This window comes from Hyperolius riggenbachi, chromosome 5 (assembly GCF_040937935.1).
Source record: "Hyperolius riggenbachi isolate aHypRig1 chromosome 5, aHypRig1.pri, whole genome shotgun sequence".
Classification (NCBI taxonomy): Eukaryota; Metazoa; Chordata; class Amphibia; order Anura; family Hyperoliidae; genus Hyperolius; species Hyperolius riggenbachi.
In genome coordinates this window covers 309,418,558-309,440,174 of record NC_090650.1, presented here as the reverse complement: position 1 = coordinate 309,440,174, position 21,617 = coordinate 309,418,558, and the positions used below count along the sequence as shown (strand labels likewise).

The following is a 21,617-nucleotide window of genomic DNA, read 5'->3' as shown; positions in this document are numbered from 1 at the left end:
GATTCTGTTATCTTTTCTTATCTATTTCTATTTACTTCTATGAGAAAATCGATCGAAAAATGATCAAAAATAAGATCAGACATGTCGGAAATGATCTATCGAACCATCTAACAACATTGTATGGTGTGTACATAGCATTACAGAGATTTGGGTAATTGGCATGGAACCATATATTGTGTAGTGCAGTAACCAGAGATAGGCATCCAGATCCTTTGCAAGTATAATAGGGCCCACATTTATCACAGGTCTGTCTAGTATTACAGAGATGTCATTTCAGTCATCAGTTGCCCTTAGTGAAAATGATCACTGCAATAAAATACTCTTGTATAAATTAATTTTGTCTGATCTGGCAAATCTGAGATCCAGTAACACTACAATAATTAGTGACAGCAAAAACGTAATGGTAAATGAAAACACAAGATACTTGCTGCGGGTCTCCTGCTAGTGCCCCGTTATGACTTTAGTGGTTTGATCAAGTTCTGGGACAGACTGTGATGTGTCTGACCATGCTGCCCGCGTTCTCTGGTGTCTGGGGTTGTGCACATTCACTTGTGTAAGGCTATCCCAACCCCTCTCTCTCTTAATATGGCACTTGTAGCTAATCTGCTCTCCCAGTATTACAGAAATGATAAGGGGCAGTGCTGTGCAGTCACAGGTATGCTTAAGTATAAGACTAAGCTACGACTAAAGACCCAGTAGGGTCAGAATCGCATCAGATTACTGCTGTTCTATTTTTTCTACGATGATTTAATGAAGGACTTGGTTTTAACCTATGGAAGGTGTGCGGAGGAATCTTTTGAACATTTCTATGCTTAAGTATAATGGATATTGGGCTACACAAAGTTTATAACCAAGGACAGCGTATAAAGTTAAAAAAATGCTACTAAGTGTGTGTGTGTGTGTGTATGTGTATGTGTATGTGTATGTGTGTGTGTGTGTGTGTGTGTGTGTGTGTGTGTGTGTGTGTGTGTGTGTGTGTGTGTGTGTGTGTGTGTGTGTATGTGTGTGTATGTGTGTGTGTGTATATGTGTGTATATGTGTGTATGTGTATGTGTGTGTAACTGGTAATGTCAGTGACCTCGCGTATCTCTACTGGAATTCAAGTTGATCTCCTAGGTAAGCTAATCTGAGTCTATGGCAGCTAAGATGTTGAGCAGAAATGCTGACAATTTACTTCTGAACACAAAAAAAACTAATCACATCAGCAGGTAGAGCAGAATTCTGAGGTCGGGTGCCATGATTGTAAGAAAAGTGAGATCTGCAGTGTGCCTTGCATGCTTATAACTTGCTGTTGTAAATGGAAAATAGTTAAGAAGCAAGTAAAATGACCCCAAAAGAGGGGATTTCTTTGTCACTCTCACCAGGGCTAATATGCAATTCACTTTTTCTCTTAAAGTACCCCTGACCTGGTCTGGATATACTTTTAAATTATTTTATTACTGGTGCTGTGTGACTTTTTCACAGCACACAGCACCATCCTTCCCCCTCCAGCGCCTCCTGTGGCCCGTTCTAACAGCATAGATGATCATTATGATCGGGGAGGAAGTGACAGTTCTTCCTCCCGCTGTGCGTAAATAACTCCGCCCCCTCTACCTGCCGCTTTAGCTTAGTTTCAGTGCACATAGTGCGCAGGGGAGCTGCACTGCGTGTGGGCTCATGTTAACTGAGGTCAGAAGAATATCCAACCGCAATTATCACAAGTCCGCACACAGCGCAGCTCCCCTGCGTGCTGTGTGCAGTGAAACACATATGGAACTAAAACGACAGCTGGAGGGGGCGGAGTTATGTACGCACAGCGGAAAGGAAGAACTGTAACTTCCTCCCCGATAATATCCGACGTTCTGCCTCAGTCGAAGACTTTGACTGAGCAGAACAGGGGTAAGAGGGGGCACAGGAGGGGGGAGGCTGGTGTTGTGTGCAAGTTGCAGCACCAGCAATAAAGCAATATTAAAAGTTTTAAAGGGGGGGGGGGGGAGGAAGAGGGTAAGGGGTACTTTAAGTTTTCTCCTAGGAGATAATTTTTTATCTTCTGTTAAGAATAACTTTTCAGCGCTCTGCAACTGAAAAACTACCAAAAAGTAGGTGAAAAATACTGTTAAAATCATTCAGAGTATTTTCTTGGTTGCTGGTGGCTTAAAAGTTATTTTATTTGTAAGGGCTAGTGTACACCAAAAAGTGCTAGCATAACCGCAAATGCTCAGCGCCTTTTGAAGGCGATTCTAGACATGTTCCTAGTGATTTTCTATTTATACCTAGCAATTTTTAGAGCATTTTTGTGTAACATTTTTTTAAAAATTTACAACATAGCTGCTAGCGTACGGTTTTTGTCAAAAAAAATGCTTGGAAAATCAGAGTTTTCAGAGTGATTTTCCACTTTCCTATACTTAACACTGAGGCTGAATCGCCTCAGAAATCAGCAGAAATGCTGCAAGACTCGCGTTTGTGTTTAGGAAATAAAATCACATCACTCTGGTGTGATCCTTCCCATCCTAATACATGAGCCAAGTGCTTTTTAAAGCGCTAGCGTTTTAAAAGTGTTCAGAAGTGTTCTTGGGGCTCGATTCACAAAATCGTTATAAATGCTATCACGGGCCATGATAAGCTTAGCATTAGGTTAGCGCGCGTACAGGTTTGCGTGCATTATAGTAAAGGTCTGCGCACAATAACTTTCCCATTCAAGCGCTAACATATGGGTTAGCACGTGAACGGGGAAAGTTAATGCGCGCAAACCTTACTATTACGCGCACAAACCTGTACGCACGCTAAGCTTGTCACGGCCGTGATAGCATTTATCACGCTTTTGAGCACGGAGCCCTTGGTGTGCACCTAGGAAAAAACTTAGGAGAAAAAGGTAAGTGAATAGGGACCCAGGTCTGCTCAAATAAATCTCTAAATGTAAAAAAAGCATAGATAAAATATCTCACATCCCTTTAGTTTGTACTTGCAAGGCAGGAGAGTGCAAGGAAAGGTTGGCACTAGATGCACAGACGGGCAGATCCAGGGGGTAGCAGGTAGACAATCCGTGCCTCCGGATAAGGAGACAGCAATACAACCAGTAGAAAGAAAATTATGTATCCGGGCACCAGCCAGCAATAATGCTTAAATCACACCTCCTGCGAAACAGCTGTCAGGCCGATTGTACATATCGTTACTTGGAATTCCAGGTGGATGTAATAAAAGGTGTGATTTAAGCATTATTGCTGGCTGGTGCCCGGATACATAATTTTCTTTCTACTGTTAGTTTGTACTTGGTTTCAATGTCAACTACCCTACTCTGTGCACCATTTCCATCAGCCATTTAGAATCCTGCTGAACATACATTGTGCTTTGCTATTGGATGCTATGATAGTCTTGGTTGTGCAACAGCGATTCAGTGCAACAACGATGCACTACTCCAAATGGAGGCATCTTCCAGGAAAGTCTGCCGGCATGCTCATATATTAAAGTATAGGTCTTTGGATATTGGTGTTGTTAGTGCAGTAGCCATGTGGTATACACATAAGCCTTAAAGCAGGGGTCTCAAACTCAATTTACCTGGGGGCCGCAGGAGGCAAAGTCAGGACAAGGCTGGGCCACATAAGTGATTTCACACAAAAAAGTCCTCAAATTCATTATTAACAGTTTAAATTATTTCTTCTGAACATGAAGTGTCCTACCTTATAGTCCGCTTCAGTGTTCCCATTACAAGTAATCCGCCGTGTCCCCGCTGCAAAACGAGGGCTGTAGAGCCCCCAAATCGCCCGGGGGGCATTCCGCCGGCATTACCTGGAAGGGGCAGAGCTTTCAGCTTCAGCTCTGCCCCTCCTGACGTCAATCGCGGCGGATCGCCGCCTCTGCCCGCCCCTCTCACTCTTCCGTCACAGAGAGGGGTGGGGAGAGGCGGTGATCCGTGCGGCGATTGACGTCAGCTGGAAGCTCTGGCCCTCAGCGCAGTCGTGGATGTTTGCCCGGGGGATTTGGGGGCTCTGCAGCCCTCGTTTAGTGGCGGGGATGCGGCGGATTACTTGGGAGCACTGAAGCAAACTATAAGGTGAAATAGTTTGCTTCCGTGTCTCTTTTGCTTTTCCCGGAGCGGGCCACAAAATATTGTACCGAGGGCCGCGAGTTTGAGACCCCTGCCTCAAAGGATACCTGAGGCAAACTAAAAATAAAAAACAGTGTGAGTGAGTGTGTGTGTGTGTGTGTGTGTGTGTGTGTGTGTGTGTGTGTGTGTGTGTGTGTGTGTGTGTGTGTGTGTGTGTGTGTGTGTGTGTGTGTGTGTGTGTGTGTGTGTGTGTGTGTGTGTGTGTGTGTGTGTGTGTGTGTGTGTGTGTGTGTACAGATTCTTACTGCTTTTTTTTTCCAGTTCGCCTCAAGGATCCTTTAACAATACAGGCTAACTTATTCTGTATCTGTAAGTATTTGAGATCTGTGATTTGGTTGCAATTTCTGACAGGCCATTTTAGAAAGTCAAGGCTAACTGCAGATGCAAAGGAGAAGTAATAAGTATTTAACAGACTGTAACTATATATTTCTACTCATTTCATTTTAATAGAAGTGGTTTTCTTTAAAATACACCTATAATAAGCTTCAGCAACATAAAACACGCGTACGAGAGAGAAAGAAAAGAAAGATAGAAAGAAAGAAAAAAGGAAAGATAAAAAGAAAGAACTTCCTTAGATTTAGAACTGCATGTCAAAATATTTACCAGTTGCAGAGATATACCGTAGGTTGCTGAATTAATATGGAAATTGTAACAATTCTTGTAACAGCAGACCCCCACCCTACCCATCTCTACTACTGAAGTCCAAGTTGATGCAGTTAATGCACAACTCCACTGGCTACTCATCCACTTCAGGATTAACTTCAAAATTATTTGCCTGGCCTACAATCGGTGCACAGGACCTGCCTAACCTATACTGCCGATTTTGTCCACAAGCAGATACTGGCCCACCCCCTCCGATCCTCCAATGACCTGCACCTGTTTGCATAGAACACTTCTCACTCCCACACTTGAGTGTTAGACTTCACCAGGGCTGCCCCTACTCTCTGAAACTCACTCCCACCAGCCATCAGACTCACACCTACCTTTAACTCCTTTAAACGACTCACCTACCCCCTCTCCCGCAGCAGTACCATAATACGCTCTGCAGAGAAACCTCTCAACAGACGCACCTAATGTGTCTCTACCCCTACCCTTTAGATTGTAAGCCCCTGGCAGGGTCCTCCACCCTAGTGTTCCACTCATGAACTCCAATGGTCTTGATCTATTCTACCAGAAGTCATTGAACTATTGTTAATGGAGATATTCCTGCATGACCCAGTTTCTTTTTCTTGTTCTGTGCTCCTTGTATGTTCTACCTTGTGTGTCAACCTCATCTATCTATTGTACAGCACTGCGTAATAGGTTGGATCTGTAAATACAATAAAAAAAAAAAAAGAGAGAAGAAGAAGGAGGTGGAGGATGATGAAGAGGAGGAGGATGAGGATGAAGATGAAGAGGATGAGGAAGAAGAGGAGGATGAAGAGGAGGAGGATGAAGATGAAGTGGAGGATGAAGAGGAGGATGAAGAGGAAGAGGATGAAGAGGGGGATGGAGGGGAAGAGAATGAAGAGGAGGAGGAGGAAGAGGAGGAGGATCTCAGACAACAATATTTATTCAATTCACATTTTCTCCTAAACATGTGTGGTTTTAAAATTTAACAACTTTTTTTTTGTTTAGCTGGGCGGCTTTAACTCACCGGAAGTGCTCATAAGAGGAAAACCAATATAGTTATTATACTATAGTAATACAGTCATATTGACAAATGGGGTTTAAAGGATGGATGAAAATGTCAGCGTTTATAAAGTGCAAATGAAATGGAAACAGAGTGCTGATATAATGCAGTGGAAGCAAAGACTATATAAGTAAACACAGAAGCTTACCATAACGCTAGTTGCCCCATTTGCTAGGGGACCATAAGTGATGTAAGAGTGGCCTGTAATCCATCCAATGTCTGCTGTGCACCAATAAACATCATCTTCATGGTAGTCAAATACATACTTGAAAGTCAAAGCTGTATAAAGGAGATATCCTGCAACCGTGTGTAACACACCCTGCCAAACATCAAACACATGCAGTCACAAGAACAGAAATCAATACGTGGCAGAGCATAATAAATGTCAAATGGATATATAAAGGAAAAAACTTTAACTGAAAAAAAAAAAATGGCCAGTTACTTATCGGGCGCTTCTTTCAGCCCCCTTAAAGTGTACCTGAGCCGAACCTCAGATACAAAAATCCTAATGAGGCTCCCCTTGGTTGTTCCAAGCCCCCCGTTGGTGAGCGCACGACCCCCAGAAGATAAGAGACAAGGCAGTGTCGGTAATCACATCAGGGCCACGCAGCGCCTCTTCCTGGTTAAAGTGCACGCAATGGCCAACTGAGCCCTCCCACACATGTGCGGTAGCACGGAGCTGTGCTACTGTGCATGCGGGCTCACACGGCCATTGCGCTTATTTCAACAGGAAGAGGAGCTGTGCGGCCCCGATGTTAAGGGGGGCCACGCTCAGCAATGGGGGGCTCTGAACATCCGAGGGAAGCCTCATTAGGATCCTGAGGCTTCCTATGTAAGTGGTAAGAGTTAGATTTGGAACCCGAGCTTCGGCTTGGGATCGCTTTTATTCTTCCTGGTAAAACAATGGTGTGAGTAGAAGACCAGTAACTTTTACAGGGGGAGTGATCAGATCGATGTAATCAAATTGGCCAGATCCCACGTGGAGGTTGGTGCTGCTCTTTGGTTCACCTCGGTGACTATGGAGCGATCTGTAGGAGGAAACAAATGGAGAACGCACTCAGGGACTCTGGTGTGTGAAGGGAGGCTGGTGCAGGAATAATCTCACTTGATCTGACGGCTGACAGTCCAGTACAATAATACACTGTGGATTAGACTAGAAAATGAGGAAGTTCCAGCTACTGTTTATTTAAGCTGGTCTGCAAATACAACACAGAACCAGTACTGTATAAACAGAGAAAAGTTACAACAACCTACACAACTAACAAGATCATTAGCTTGCTGAAACTTGTTTGTTGCATGTTGGTTGTGTAGTGAGGAAGATAAAAGTATCTAGCTATGAAGTATCTAACATGATCACCACTAAAACCACACAGTCATTGCTGGCCACCTGTACATAGCCGATCTGAGGGAGGGATAGAGGACGATAGAAACATGCATATCTGGTGGAGTGCATGACAGCATTGACCACAGATATAAGAGATATGCACAGAAGACCACCCTGCGACAGGTTAACATTCATATTGTGTTCACTACGATACACAGGAGGGGGATTTCTATAGTGCCAGCATCCTCCACGGCACTGTACAATAGAGAATACAAACTGTAGACAGTTACAAAATAATGAGATAGAGAAAACAGATACCAGTAATTGAACAGGTCAGCAATACATGGTACATATAGGTGAATATGCACCCATGCTGTGTACAAGATGGTAGAGTAGTGGTTGATGGCTAGCGAGTTTTCAAGTTGTATCTAATGGTAGGTGTGGGTCAGTGATGAACAGAAGAGAGTTCCATAGAAGAGGGGTCAATTTGAGAGAGATTGAAATGACGTGACTAGAGAGATAGTCAGGATATTGGTTGTAAATTTTGTGCATCGTGGCATCTGGAGACAATTGTAGTAAAGTATCCTTTGTGAGATAAGCAGTAGATGGAGGGACTAACAGGACAGGATAGCACTACAGAAGAGAGGGAAGAGATGAATGAGTGTGTAGGTATTCGATCGCCGACGGTGAGCTAGGCGCAGGGTGGGCCGAATGACTGCTCACCCTGCTGCCGCTCAAATCCCTGGTGGCATTAAATACTATTCCCCCTCCGAGTCTTAGCAACTTGAAGGGATATGTAATTCGAGGTCCAGCAATCGCCGGAACCTCAAATTACTCTTACGTGCACCGCGCACTACAGCACATTACTGCTATGGTGACGTCTACTTCGCAATGAGTCGTGAGGCAAAATTCATGATAAACTGTAGTGGGACCACACTGCTAGCAGAAGAGCCACAGAAGAGGAAGCTGCAGTAAAGGTGGTCATACACTTGTGGAGGCTATATGGGGGGATACATCCACCTGCCCAGGATTATCACCTACATGTACACATGAGGATTGGACTTTTCATTATCATAATAAGATAATGGGGAGATTACTGATACTCCAGTCCCAATACTTTCAGAAGGGGAAAATGTATTTGTGCAGTAATGGGCTACACCCTGCAAATATCAGACTCGATAACCTATATAAATGTGAGCAGGAAACACGTTCCTGGTGTTTACAGCTCTGCAAAACAATGTAATAAAGCAATCCGGCCCAGCCTGGGCAGGTGATGTATGCGACAGTGAAATCGTCATACGGAGCTAGTTGGAATGTTTAGATAAGGAGTGGTTGTACACGACACAAAACAAAGAGTGTGTTTATAAATGTCTCCACATGCAACGTGGACTTAACTGACGTGACATTTTCTTGCTGGCGTTCCTTTGATACAGGTACCTGACACAGAGACATGGTCAGTGCCAGGGAAGTTCCAAGAATATAAAAAAGAAAAGTCCTGAATTGTCCCACATGCCAATGCAATATCTTGCTTCTACATCTAGATTAGATTTGCCCCCCAATAACAGACAACTGGAGACCAGTTTTTGCTTTCCTCCACAACAAAACTCCATTCCCTACTTGTTGCCAGGAAGGTTACAACTAGAATTTGGAATTTCACCATCACACCTAACCAACATTGTGTGAGTGGATCATAATCTCCCCTTAAAGGAAAAAAAATGTACACCCACAGAGGAAATCCGAATAAATATCAAAGTATGTGATAGATTGCTAAATTTATAAACTCCTTTCCTGCAACAGGCATCAGTTATCTAGTCTTATTGCGCAAAAGGTGGATCAGCGCAACACCAGGCCGCCTCCGAATAGCCTCCATCAGAGATGCGCTGAGCCCCCCCAGGAACTACAAACGCACCTTGAACCCAAACAGAAGCTCTGCATATACACCAAAAGCATGGCTGTTAAGTGGGAGCAGCTGACCAAAAACGAATTACATTAGTACATAGCAAGGAAATGAGCAGCGCTACTTAAAAACAGACTAGTGCCTACCTGCAAAAGAGTGCAAGCCCCACTTGTGGGGTCGAATACACACCGAGCATACACATGACCTGTCTACCACTAGAGGAGGATGTTGGTTTCCAATAACAGCTTGCATGCAACCTATTAAGTACTCGTCCCTCCCACTGCGAAGAAGTCAATCCTCCATGGGAGGGGCCTAACACTAACTAAATCCTAACCCATGTATATGCAATTTTCGATTTTATTTGATTAGCCGCACCCAGGCTATGCATATACATGGGTTAGGATTTAGTTAGTGTTAGGCCCCTCCCATGGAGGTTTGACTTCTTCGCAGTGGGAGGGACGAGTACTTAATAGGTTGCATGCAAGCTGTTAATGGAAACCAACATCCTCCTCTAGTGGTAGACAGGTCATGTGTATGCTCGGTGTGTATTCGACCCCACAAGTGGGGCTTGCACTCTTTTGCAGGTAGGCACTAGTCTGTTTTTAAGTAGCGCTGCTCATTTCCTTGCTATGTATCTAGTCTTATGCACAGCCCCTATCCAAAGCCCATGGTGACAACTTCAGCCACACATTATCCTTTAACGTGAGACAACTCCACAATGTACCATTGGCTCCTGCACTCTTATGCAGACACTTTCTTGAGCAGTAGGAACATGCAGAGACTTTGAGCAGTGAGCACCCGCAGAGACTTAGAGTAGTGGGCACCCACTCTGTCCTAAAAGTAAACTTTCAAATGTAAAATACTCCATTACTGCTGCCTTGCAGGGTCTTGTTCAGTAATGTAACCGTGTGTGCACTATGTAATGCTTTCTCTATTAAATGAAGCGGTGTCTGACTTAAATAAAAAAAAAAAAATGAAAGCCCTATTAAGATCATATTATACTTGATCCATATATCAAGCCTGTTTCAATAAAAAGAGCACCCAGTGAAATATTCTCTCTCTCCAGCAGTTGTTTTTGACGTTTATTATCTGTGCTAAATACCGTTTTTTGAAGATGTGCTTCCCAAAAATTACACATGATATCTTCTGCAACGCTGTACAGAGTATATAGTCTTTTCACTAACTGTCCCTCAGAGGAGCTCTCAATCTAATCCCTATCATAGTCATATGTCCATTGTAGTCTAGAGCCAATTTAGGGGGAGGCCAATTAATGTATCTGTTTGTTTTGGGGGTATGGGAGGTAACTGGAGTGCCCGAGGGAAACACACACAGACACAGGGAGAACATACAAACTCCATGCATATAGTGCCCTGGATGGCATACGAACCCGGGGACACAGCGCTACAAGGTTAGAGAGCTAGCCACTATGTTGCCGTGCTGCCCAAAAATATGAGAAAGTTCTCAAGGACAAATCATAGTGCTACACGGCTACCACAATATACATGAAACTCCCACCACGAGGTACTGTAGGTATTCCAGGTGGTAGTGTACACCACCTTCCACTGTGTGTCCTAAGAACTAGAGATGCCAGCACCCCCTCCATCTTACAATACTGTCCACACTCACAGACAGCTATAAACACTTTCTACGGCCTGGTATTCCTCAGATAGAATTTAAACACAGGTCATAGCACAACACTGCTTTAACTAGATGTAGGTGACCCCGCCATTAGGGGATAGGAACTGAGCACCCCACATATGGAGCCACACCCTCTTGTGTCATGTACAGACCAACATATAAATATACCACAAGAAATACATAACATGTACACAACACGCAGTTGTAGCTCCAGGTGTGTGGGGGAGCTGAGACCAGAGACAGGTCATCCATACCTGCAGGAGCCATAAGGCAGGTTCCAATGATATTGTAAGAGCAACACTAATCACTACTGAGTCCCTTTGTTCATGTATCCCTGTTCCAGGACACGACCAGGATATTGTCAACTTGTTGAAGGAAGCAATAAGGAAGCATTGTTAAAAAAATTGTAGGTGTCATAAGAAACAAAGTAGACTGTGAATTATCATCTGGAATATAACCCTGAATGCCCTGTTGTCAATCTTACATATGTTGCCTGGACACATATTTAATACGGTTGTTTTACTTAACTGTAAATACTTCAATTCATTTACTCTGTAGCTCATAAAATCGTATGCCGTTATGACGAACACTTCTTTATCTATAGCAGCACATGAACAGATACACATTTGAGGTTGAACCATCAGAGGCTATTGTGCCCTTACTTTTGGCTTTCCAGTAGAGCCACTTGTATAAAGAATGAAAAGAGGATCTTCTGAATCCAGCCACTCGGGTTCACACTCTTCCTCAGTGTTCACCATCAGCTCATCCAACCACAAGTCACTGTCTGGGTTCCACGCAGTCTGCAGACAAGCAGAACATCATTTTAGGATACCTGTTTTATTTGGCAATATAGAAGAAATGGAGCATGCTGTCTATATACTGTAGTTCCATAATGGAGACACTCTGAAAAACGAACATGTAATTAGAATGTGCTTATGTTAGAGACTAGCATAGTTACTGGAAAGGCCACCAAACCATTCTGCACAGCAAACTCCATGAGGCTTTCTAAGCAGCAGAGAAAAACTAGAATAAATACACCAACAAAGTAATATAATAGAGGTTTTTAAATTTTGCTGCGTGGTGTACAGATTTACGTGTGTAGACTACAAAAGTGGATGTGGCCACATGCCGGTTTTAACAGTCAGTTCCTCTATAGTATATACCACCTTCCCAGGTACCCCATTATGTGAGAAAGGAAGGAATGAAGGAGACATAGGGAAAGAGAGGGACAAGAGCCAGAGGGCATAGGGAAGAGAGGGGGAAGAGCCAGAGAGCAAGAGGGAAGAGCCAGAAGGCAAAGGAAAGAGACGGGAAAGAGCCAGACGGCATTGGGAAGAGAGGGGAAAGAGCTAGAGGGCATGGGGAAGAGAGTGGGAAGATCCACAGAGCAAGGGGAAAAGCAAGAGAACATGAGGAAGAGAGGGGGAACAGCCAGAGAGCATGGGGAAAAAAGGGGGAAGAGCCAGAGGGCATGGGGAAGAGAGGGAGAAAAGCCGGAGAGCAAAGGGAAGAGAGGGGGAAGAGCCAAAGAGCATGGGGGAGAGAGGAGGAAGAGCCAGAGAGCAAGGGGAAGAGAGGGGGAAGAGCCAGAGAGCAAAAGGAAGAAAGGGGCAGAGCCAGTGAGTACGGGGAAGAACCAAATGACATGGAACAGAGAGGAGACATGCTAGAGATGCTTGGGAAGAGAGAGAAAGTACCAGAGAGCATAAAGAAGAGGGGGGAATACCAGAGGGCATGGTGAAGAGGGAAAAGTGCCAGAAACCAAGTAGAGGGACAGGAGGAGTGTTGCAGAATAATGGAAGGAGAGGGACAGATCTCAGGTAGGCAAATGCTGGTGGGCCAAATCAAATAGCAGAGCAGCCCACAGGTTGTCGGTTGTAAAGCACTTCCAGAGGTGATAAAGTCTTTGAAAATATTTTTTATTACGTTTCTATATGCTGGTTAAGATCTCCGTCTTGTAGCAAGATACATCCCACCCTACAGCATGTATTTCGGATAGGCATACCTTATCACATTAGATATATAATTGATATCTTCCAGAGATGGTCCACCACCTTGCACCAGCAGAGATCCAATACGATTTCAGCTGGAATCTTCTCTAATATTATCTGTCACACTGCAGCCACTAGCTGTGTACTACAATACTTTAGGCAAACATTGCTTGTGTACTGCACTGTCAGCCACATCTATCAGACACAGAACAGAGGTGTCCAATCAATAATTATCTGATACATGAACTGCAATAATATAACAATCATTCATGCCATACCTTTCATAGATTTTCATGAGTGTCTGTGTGTATATGAAATCTAACGTCTAATCTATTAAAAACATTGTGATGTGCATGCCTGTCTGAAGATGAGTTTAACTGCCTATCACAGATCTTCATGGAAATAACAATAGACTTTGCTAGCCTGAATGGAACAAAAGGCAATATAACAGTTAAAGCGGACCTGAACTCAGGACTTCCTCTCTGCTCTAAAAGATATGCAACAGCATAATAACCTTTAAAGAAAAATATTCCTTTGTTACAGCTGAAAGAAATCAAGCAATAAATCTGCAGTGTGTCTACTTCCTGCTTTCACTGAAGCAGACATATCTGTAACATCCCGTGTTTACAAATCAGCTGCTCTGCCATGGCAGAAGAGATTCCTGAGCCGACACAACTGAGAGATAAAATTATGGTGATTAGTCGCAGATGAGGGGGAATTAGACAAGCTAAACTCTCTAAATACATACAGGGTGCATTTCTCTATGTTTTCCTTCTTTTCTGAGGAAGAGTTCAGGTCCACTTTAAAGAAAGAACTTTCCAAAATATGCTTCACAAAAAGGAACATGAAATAAGTTTAATTACCTGGAGTTTGAATTTGTTTTGATTGTTTAGACTTCCACTAAGGTGTTTTACTACAATGCAGTTCTTCACAATGTGTGACCTTGTAAACAGAAAGAAAACATAGTTACATAGTTACATAGTTATTTTGGCTGAAAAAAGACATACGTCCATCGAGTTCAACCAGTACAAAGTACAACTCCAGCCCGCCCCCCACATACCCCTGTTGATCCAGAGGAAGGCGAAAAAAACCCCACCAGGCATGGTCCAATTAGCCCCAAATGGGAAAAATTCCTTCCTGACTCCAGATGGCAATCAGATAAAATCCCTGGATCAACATCATTAGGCATAACCTAGTAATTGTAGCCATGGATGTCTTTCAACGCAAGGAAAGCATCTAAGCCCCCTTTAAATGCAGGTATAGAGTTTGCCATAACGACTTCCTGTGGCAATGCATTCCACATCTTAACCACTCTTACTGTAAAGAACCCTTTCCTAAATAAATGGCTAAAACGTTTTTCCTCCATGCGCAGCTCATGTCCTCTAGTCCTTTGAGAAGGCCTAGGGACAAAAAGCTCATCCGCCAAGCTATTATATTGCCCTCTAATGTATTTATACATGTTAATTAGATCTCCTCTAAGGCGTCTTTTCTCTAGACTAAATAAACCCAGTTTATCTAACCTTTCTTGGTAAGCGAGACCTTCCATCCCACGTATCAATTTTGTAGCTCGTCTCTGCACCTGCTCTAAAACTGCAATATCTTTTTTGTAATGTGGTGCCCAGAACTGAATATTCCAGATGTGGCCTTACTAGAGAGTTAAACAGGGGCAATATTATGCTAGCATCTCGAGTTTTTATTTCCCTTTTAATGCATCCCAAAATTTAGTTCGCTTTAGCTGCAGCGGCTTGGCATTGAGTACGATTATTTAACTTGTTGTCGATGAGTACTCCTAAGTCCTTCTCCAAGTTTGATGTTCCCAACTGTATCCCATTTATTTTGTATGGTGCTAGACCATTGGTACGACCAAAATGCATGACTTTACATTTGTCAACATTGAATTTCATCTGCCATGTATGTGCCCATATAGCCATCCTATCCAGATCCTGTTGCAATATGACACTATCTTCCTGAGAGTTGATGATTCTGCACAATTTTGTATCATCAGCAAAAATAGCAACATTGCTCACTACTGCATCTACTACATGACTTATCACACAGGATGGGACAGAATTGCCATGCTACAAACCTTTAAACTTTGATTACAGATTTTCTCTTAATATGTTTATTAAAGTGAATGGGAACCACATTTAAAAAAAATGAGACAGATACTTACCTAAGGAGAGGGAAGGCCCTGGGTCCTATAGAGCCTTCACGCTCCTCTCCTGGTCCCCTCGTTCCAGTGCTGGCTCACCCGGTAGCAGTACTTGACTAATTTAGTCAAATACTGCTTTACCCGGCCGAAGGAGGCTTCAGAAGTCTTCAGGAAGCCCGAGTGCTCCTGAAGACGGGCGGCCCTGTACTGCTCCTGCGCAAGCACGCTCTCTTGCACGCTCACGCCTGGGCAGTATGGAGCCGCACGTCTTCGGGAGGACACGGCTCCCGAAGACTTCCAAATACCCTGTTGGTGGGGGGTTGAAAAGGGGGGTGGGGGGTTGAAAAGGGGGGTGGGGGGGGAAGAGCCAGTACAGGATAGAGAGCACAGAGAGAGGAGACAGAAGGCTCTATACAAACCAGAGCCTTACCTCTCCTTAAAGGGGAACTTCAGCCTAAACAAACATACTGTCATTAAGTTACAATAGGTATGTTAATTAGAATAGATGGGTAATATAATTTTTTAACAACCCTGTTTTCAAAGAATAGGCAAATGTTTGTGAGTCATGGGGGCTGCCATCTTTGTCATGGGGGCAGCCATCTTTTTGGTTGAAAGGAGGTGACAAGGAGCAGGAGACACAGTTCCAACTGTCCTGTGTCCTGATAACCCCTCCCAGCTGCACATGCTAGACTTCAAATGTCAAATTCAAAATGTAAAAAAAAAAAAAAAAAAATTGCACCAAAACAGCAGAACGAGCAACAACATCAGAAATCCCATCATGCTTTGCACAGCATCAGGGGAAAAAAGCCCGGGCAGTTTTCTTCTGTGCAGCTAAAAATGAGGCTTGTATAAGAGAAACAAAGTTCTGATGCTGTGAAACTGTTAAAGAAACACCAGGCCTTTTCAGTGCTGCTGAGTCGATTTTTAGTCCGGAGGTTCACTTTAAGTATTTGGTTCATTTTTTCTTAAATGCGGTTCCCATTCACTTTAACTGCATCCAGACCAAAGCAGTACAAATCTACATCCGGCAGGTGGTGATGCAGCTATGACAGGACATATATTTTACTGCTTCGGAAACGGCACATACCCGCCGCTACAACTATTGCGTCACTTTCTCCTGCCACAGTTCACTCACCTGGACGATTTCATTGGCTCCTGACCGCGTGACCACTGTAGGCCAATCCCATTGGGTTACATTGACGGACAGGGTCAGGAGCCAATGAAAGCGGCTCCTGACCGGCACACAAAGCTCTGCCGTCATTTTCTGTATAGGGCATTAAAAACAAAAAAAGACACTCTCTTGGGGCTTCTATCGGCCCCCTGCAGCTGTAATGTCCTGCGCTGTCCTCCTACGATTCTCCATTAGCCGTCGCCAGTCCCGGTCTAATTCTTCCTGCAATACAACAGCGGCTGCGTGGTCCTCCGCGTGCTCGCTCCTGCGCGCCTCATCGGGAGCTTACTGCGCAAGCGCAGTACAAGAAAACTTTGTGCTGCGCCTGCGCAGTAAGCACCCGATGATGCGCGCGGGAGCGAGCATTATTCGTCTTGTTAGACGAATAAATAGACCGGGCCGGCGGCAGGGAACGGAAAATCGTAGGAGGACGGTGCGGGACATTACAGCTACAGTGGGCCAATTGGAGCCCCAGGTAAGTGTCTGTTTTTCGTTTTTAATGCCCTACACAGAACCCCTTTAAACACTTGTCTACCATAAGATTTTCCCCCTAAAAAAAAAAAAAAAAAAAAAAGGGACCAATTTTTTACATTTCCCACTCCTCCCATTCATTAGCCAATGACTATCAGTATAGATGAGCAAAAGAGGGATCCGCAAACCGGCCAGGTTGTAGTAAAAAAGGCTGATAAGTTTATTGAAAAATCCACAGACAGTGCAATAAAATCACAGGATCAACTCACGCGTATCGGGCCTACCATCTGCCCTAAATCGTAGTACGATTAATCGTAGAACTACGATTAAGGGCAGATGGTAGGCCCGATACGCGCGAGTTGATCCTGTGATTTTATTGCACTGTCTGTGGATTTTTCAATAAACTTATCAGCCTTTTTTACTACAACCTGGCCTGGTTTGCGGATCCCTCTTTTGCTCATCTATACTATGGTTTGGCTCACCTGATCCTGCACGGTCTGGTATGTTTTTTGGGGGTTTAGAGCATACACGAATTTTCTTTGCTGACTTTATCAGTACTTATAACACATAAATGATCTGTACTTTGGGGGGTTTTTTGCCACCAATTAGGCTTTCTTTGGGTGGTACATTTTACTAAGAATTATTTAATTTTGTATGCATTTTAAAGGAAATGAGGAGAAAAAAGAAAAAAAAAAAAGTCATTATTTCTCAGTTTTCAGCCCTTACAGTTTGAAAATAAAGGAGTTTTAAAGTAGATCAAACCTACACATTTCATTTGCCCATGCGTCCTGTTTATTACAACATTTAAATTATGTTCCTAGTACAATACACGGCGACAATATATTATTTGGAAATAAAGGTATATTTTTTTTACTATTCTGTGTTTTCTCATTGTACTTTATCAGTAATTATAAGACATATTTGTCAAAATAACAGTAATATACCCTCAAGGCAAACATATTTAAAAAGCTAAGCCAATTTATTAGCCCCGATCCCTGTAGTTAGCCAGATGTGCCCCTTTATTCCCCCCGCCCCTATAGATAGCCAGGTGTGCCCCATTATTCCCAACCACCACCCATAGATAGCCAGGTGTGTCCATTTATCTAACCCCCAGTATAGCTAGCCAGATGTGCCCCTTATTAGCTCCTCTCATTCACCACAGGCACTGTGATTGGGTTTAGGAACAGCTGTTTCCCAATCACGGAATGGTGAGATTGCAATTGGGCGCTTTGCTTTTTTTGTCATCAGAAAGCCAGTATACCACGCAGTCCAGCTAAAGGTCTTTTAGCCTCGGATAAATACTATATACAGATAAATATGCCATTAGCAAAGGGCAAAATGAAAGGAAAAAAAACTAAACAAAACAAAAACATACTTTTCTTGGCATTTATGAATAGCTTCATCTGCAATATTTTTCAGGTTGATCAGTTTTTCTCCTCTGAAAACACCATCTGAAAAGTGAGTGTTTCAGTTATTTCCAGCACAAAGCAATTAGTCAGTTGCGCATTGTTTGAAAGCATTTTCTGGATAAGTTCTACTTGTACCTGCAGTAATGAGGACGGCACACTGGGAGTCCAATATCCTCTCACACAGCGACTCTGAGGAAAATCCTGCAAACTGAGAAGCCACACAATAGATTACATTGCCACAAAGAATAAAACAGTAAATGCACTATGTACTCCGGGTTATGCAGCAGAATAATGTGCCAATGAAAACATCCACCACCTTATTGGCAAAAATATACTAGACTAGTGAAAAGGTCTACCCATTAATGCAGACTAGCTCTATAGACCAGCGATATACACAAATGGAGCTGGTTATGGTTAAAGTAACCTAATATATAAAGACTTCAATCACCTTAGCATCTCATTGACCAATATGTATTAGCTGTGATAGATACCCACCATCCTAGCTCTGGTACTAGACATCCAGAAATCCCAAACACTCACATTTCCTGGTTGTGTACAGCATACTCCCCCCCTAGTGGTGTGTGGCATGACTCAAGTGACCAGTAGCAGGGGTGGATTTGGCCATGCAGATCTCAGAATAGTTTAATATGATAATAACAGTGATTAGGAGGCCTCTAGAGTGGTTCATAGAAGACGGGAGGGCGAGTACCTATCACAGGCAACACCGGATGGTGTCAGCTGTGTACTGCTGAGGTTGGGGGCCTTTTCAATTTATAGTTAGGGAAACTATATCATGATCTTGACTAGTTACAAAGTTTGACTTATTACTGAAACTTTTACCTGTAAGTAATTTTATATATTGTTCATATTATTAAAACCATTATCAAAACATTGTTTCCCCACCATCAGAAATAACTCCAAGGCGTTGTGTGAGAGAGTGGCAAGAGCACCATGCACTCTTGAGAGTAGGAGGATGCGCTCCTGGCAGGATGTTGCAGCTCACCCCCAGAAGAGTCAGCATGACATCACTGCAGGAACTTTGGGGTCAAGATAAGTAAAGCAGGAGAGTTGTGGGGAGTGGTACCCATGATAGTACTAGTTGGAGGGGAGGGCCAGTGACAGCAACCCTAAAATGCTTATATTGGCTTTAAGATAACAACACTTGTAGTCAGGTACAACAGTAATAAATATGCTATTGCAGGAATAAAGTCGAATTAACCAGTGGGAAGAAAACAACACAATATAGATCAATCATTTCTAACCTGATAACCCAGTCCCATGTTTATGCAGGTAAGCCAAGTTTTTCAGGACAAGTAGTTTAGCTAAACTATGATAGTGTATTGCGTGTAATGCCAGGTTCTGTTTGCGTATTACTGTGATTGGGTTTACGCTGTTGTCAGTGATCAAATCAATTTGCTTGTTAGTCACTAGCTACAGTAGCTGCAACAGGATTGTGCGCGCACGTATGTAGATATAAAGCGAAGCGCTCATCCTCATAAAGTGTCCGCAATGAGGAGCACTCTCTGTTTTTGTTTTTAAGTTTGTGGTCACACACACACACACACACACACACACACACACACACACACACACACACACACACACACACACACACACACACACACACACACACACACACACACACACACGACTGGATGTTGCCATCATTGTATTTGCCTACTGTGGTTTTACATCTGGTTTTGGTACTGAATGGGAAGATGAAATTCCTCCAGGTTAAAGCTGTGCAGACTTTTTTCTTTTGTTCTTTTATATATGTAGATATAGTATGTAGTGTTTGCCAACATGTCTACTGTAGAACAGAATGCAGAGCAGTGCCTCTAGATGACGAGTGTAGTAGGATGATGTGCTGGGACTGGAAATCCCAGGGTTCACTCAGATGAAGCCGCTATTGAATACTGCTGATGCATATAGTTCAGGGTTTATATTTACGTAAAAGTTATTAGCATGTGAGCCAGACAACCCTTATTGCTCATAATTGCATTATTCAATCAAAGGGGACCCAGTCTGCTTTCTGGCCAGGGCACCTGTCTGCCTGGAACTGGTCCTTCCAGCTTCAGCAGCCAAAATTTGTAAACCCATGATTGACATAATTAAGCCAGCATGCAATAAAACCAATGTGGCTTTTAGCAAATATTTATTTCCTGCGCTGACATAATGCCAACAAATTATGCAGAGTTTTGTAGATCACACAGAGCCAATAACATCAATGTCCTATCTAAAGCACCATTGTAGAATATAGGGTTGTACATGAATCGATTTCTAAGTTAGGGAAGACACTGCAACTCTCTGGACATCTTAAGTCATAAACTACAAGAAATCACACATTGATTATTAGGCAGCTTTCTGCCTTAGTAGAAATCAATAAATATATTAAGAGTGTATGCTTCCTGTCTCCCCTTTCCAGGGCTGTCAATTGTGTAAGGTGCAAAAAGCATGGAGAGATTTCACTTTGGCCTATGTTAAAGGGCAACTGACGTGAGAGGTAATTGGAGGCTGCCATATTTATTTCCTTTTAAATACCAGTTGCCTGGCAGTGCTCCTGGTCTATTTGGCTGTAGTAGTGACTGAATCACACCTGAAACAAGCATGCAGCTAATCTTGTCAGATCTGACAATAAAGTCAGAAACAGCTGATCTGCTGCATGCTTGTTCAGGGTCTACGGCTAAAAGTATTAGAGACACAGGTTCAGGAGGACTGCCAGGCAACTGGTATTGCTTAAAAGGAAATGAATATTGCAGCCTTCATATCCCTCTCACAAAGATGGAGACACCAAGAGCCCAATATAGTGTAGTATGTACTGGTAGAATGGATATGTAGAGGTAAGTATGCAGATATACTCACAAACAATGGTTACTATCCAGGTAACCACTATATCAGCAGGTGGGGAGATTAGACCCGTCCCCACTCAGGATTGAGAAGTCGCTCTCTGTAGATAGGAAATACGGGGCAACAACCCTCCACCAGGGGTGGACACAGGAACTGTATATACAGACAGAGGCACCAAAAGAATAACATATACTAAAAACATTAAAATGAGAGGAGGCAGAGGTGGACTTACCTCCTCCAAGCAGACACATAAAGAGACTGTTGTATATATTCAAAACAACAAGGATTTATTTGTATACTCCAAAAAGTGCAAGTGCAACGCCTTTCGCAGGCATCTCCTGCCCCATCAGGCAAATAAAAATGGAGCATGTACTCATACAGGTATGGTGCAAAGCTCAGCGCCTCTGTGTCTGCTTGGAGGAGGTAAGTCCACCTTTGCCTCCTCTCATTTTAACATTTTTAGTACATTTTATTATTTTGGCGCCTCTGTCTGCATATACAGTTCATATCCCTCTCACTGCAGTTGTCCTTTAAAAAAGTGCACCCCTGACCTGACCCATTAATATTGGTAAGCAGAACATTACTCTATCACATAAATAAGCTTCACCCAGGATGCAGATGTCAAGTTCAGCAAATCACAGAATAACTAGAACAGCTGTTGGCTAAATAGATCTGTTGCTAGGGGCTTTGAATGGTTCAGTTGCTAGGGGCTTTGAATGGTTATTGACAACCTCTGTCCTCTCAGTTTGCCAAATTTGCTTATTAACAGAATTCACTGCTCATCACTACTTATTAACTACATGCAGGAAATATATCAATCCATTGATCTGTTGTTGATGCTAATGTAAATATTGCAGTAGAACTGATAAAGATAAAATATAAAGCTCTGCAGAGATGAGAATTTTTAAAAACAAGGTTTTTTGATATTTGATAAATAACCCTAATGCCTGTGTACCTATTC

General features: G+C 43.1%; 1 protein-coding gene across 1 annotated transcript in view; it reads right to left on the bottom strand.

Annotated features, from left to right (window-relative positions):
• Positions 1 to 21,617, bottom strand: part of LOC137518831 (acetyl-coenzyme A synthetase, cytoplasmic-like) — a 106,214-nt gene that overhangs the window by 37,583 nt on the left and 47,014 nt on the right. The window contains exons 5-9 of the mRNA XM_068237191.1: positions 17,945 to 18,017; positions 17,776 to 17,851; positions 13,470 to 13,548; positions 11,278 to 11,415; positions 5,905 to 6,075 (exon numbers count right to left, since the gene is read on the bottom strand). Coding sequence (XP_068093292.1) covers positions 5,905 to 6,075; positions 11,278 to 11,415; positions 13,470 to 13,548; positions 17,776 to 17,851; positions 17,945 to 18,017 — 537 coding nt within the window. The remainder of the gene's footprint in view (positions 1 to 5,904; positions 6,076 to 11,277; positions 11,416 to 13,469; positions 13,549 to 17,775; positions 17,852 to 17,944; positions 18,018 to 21,617) is intronic.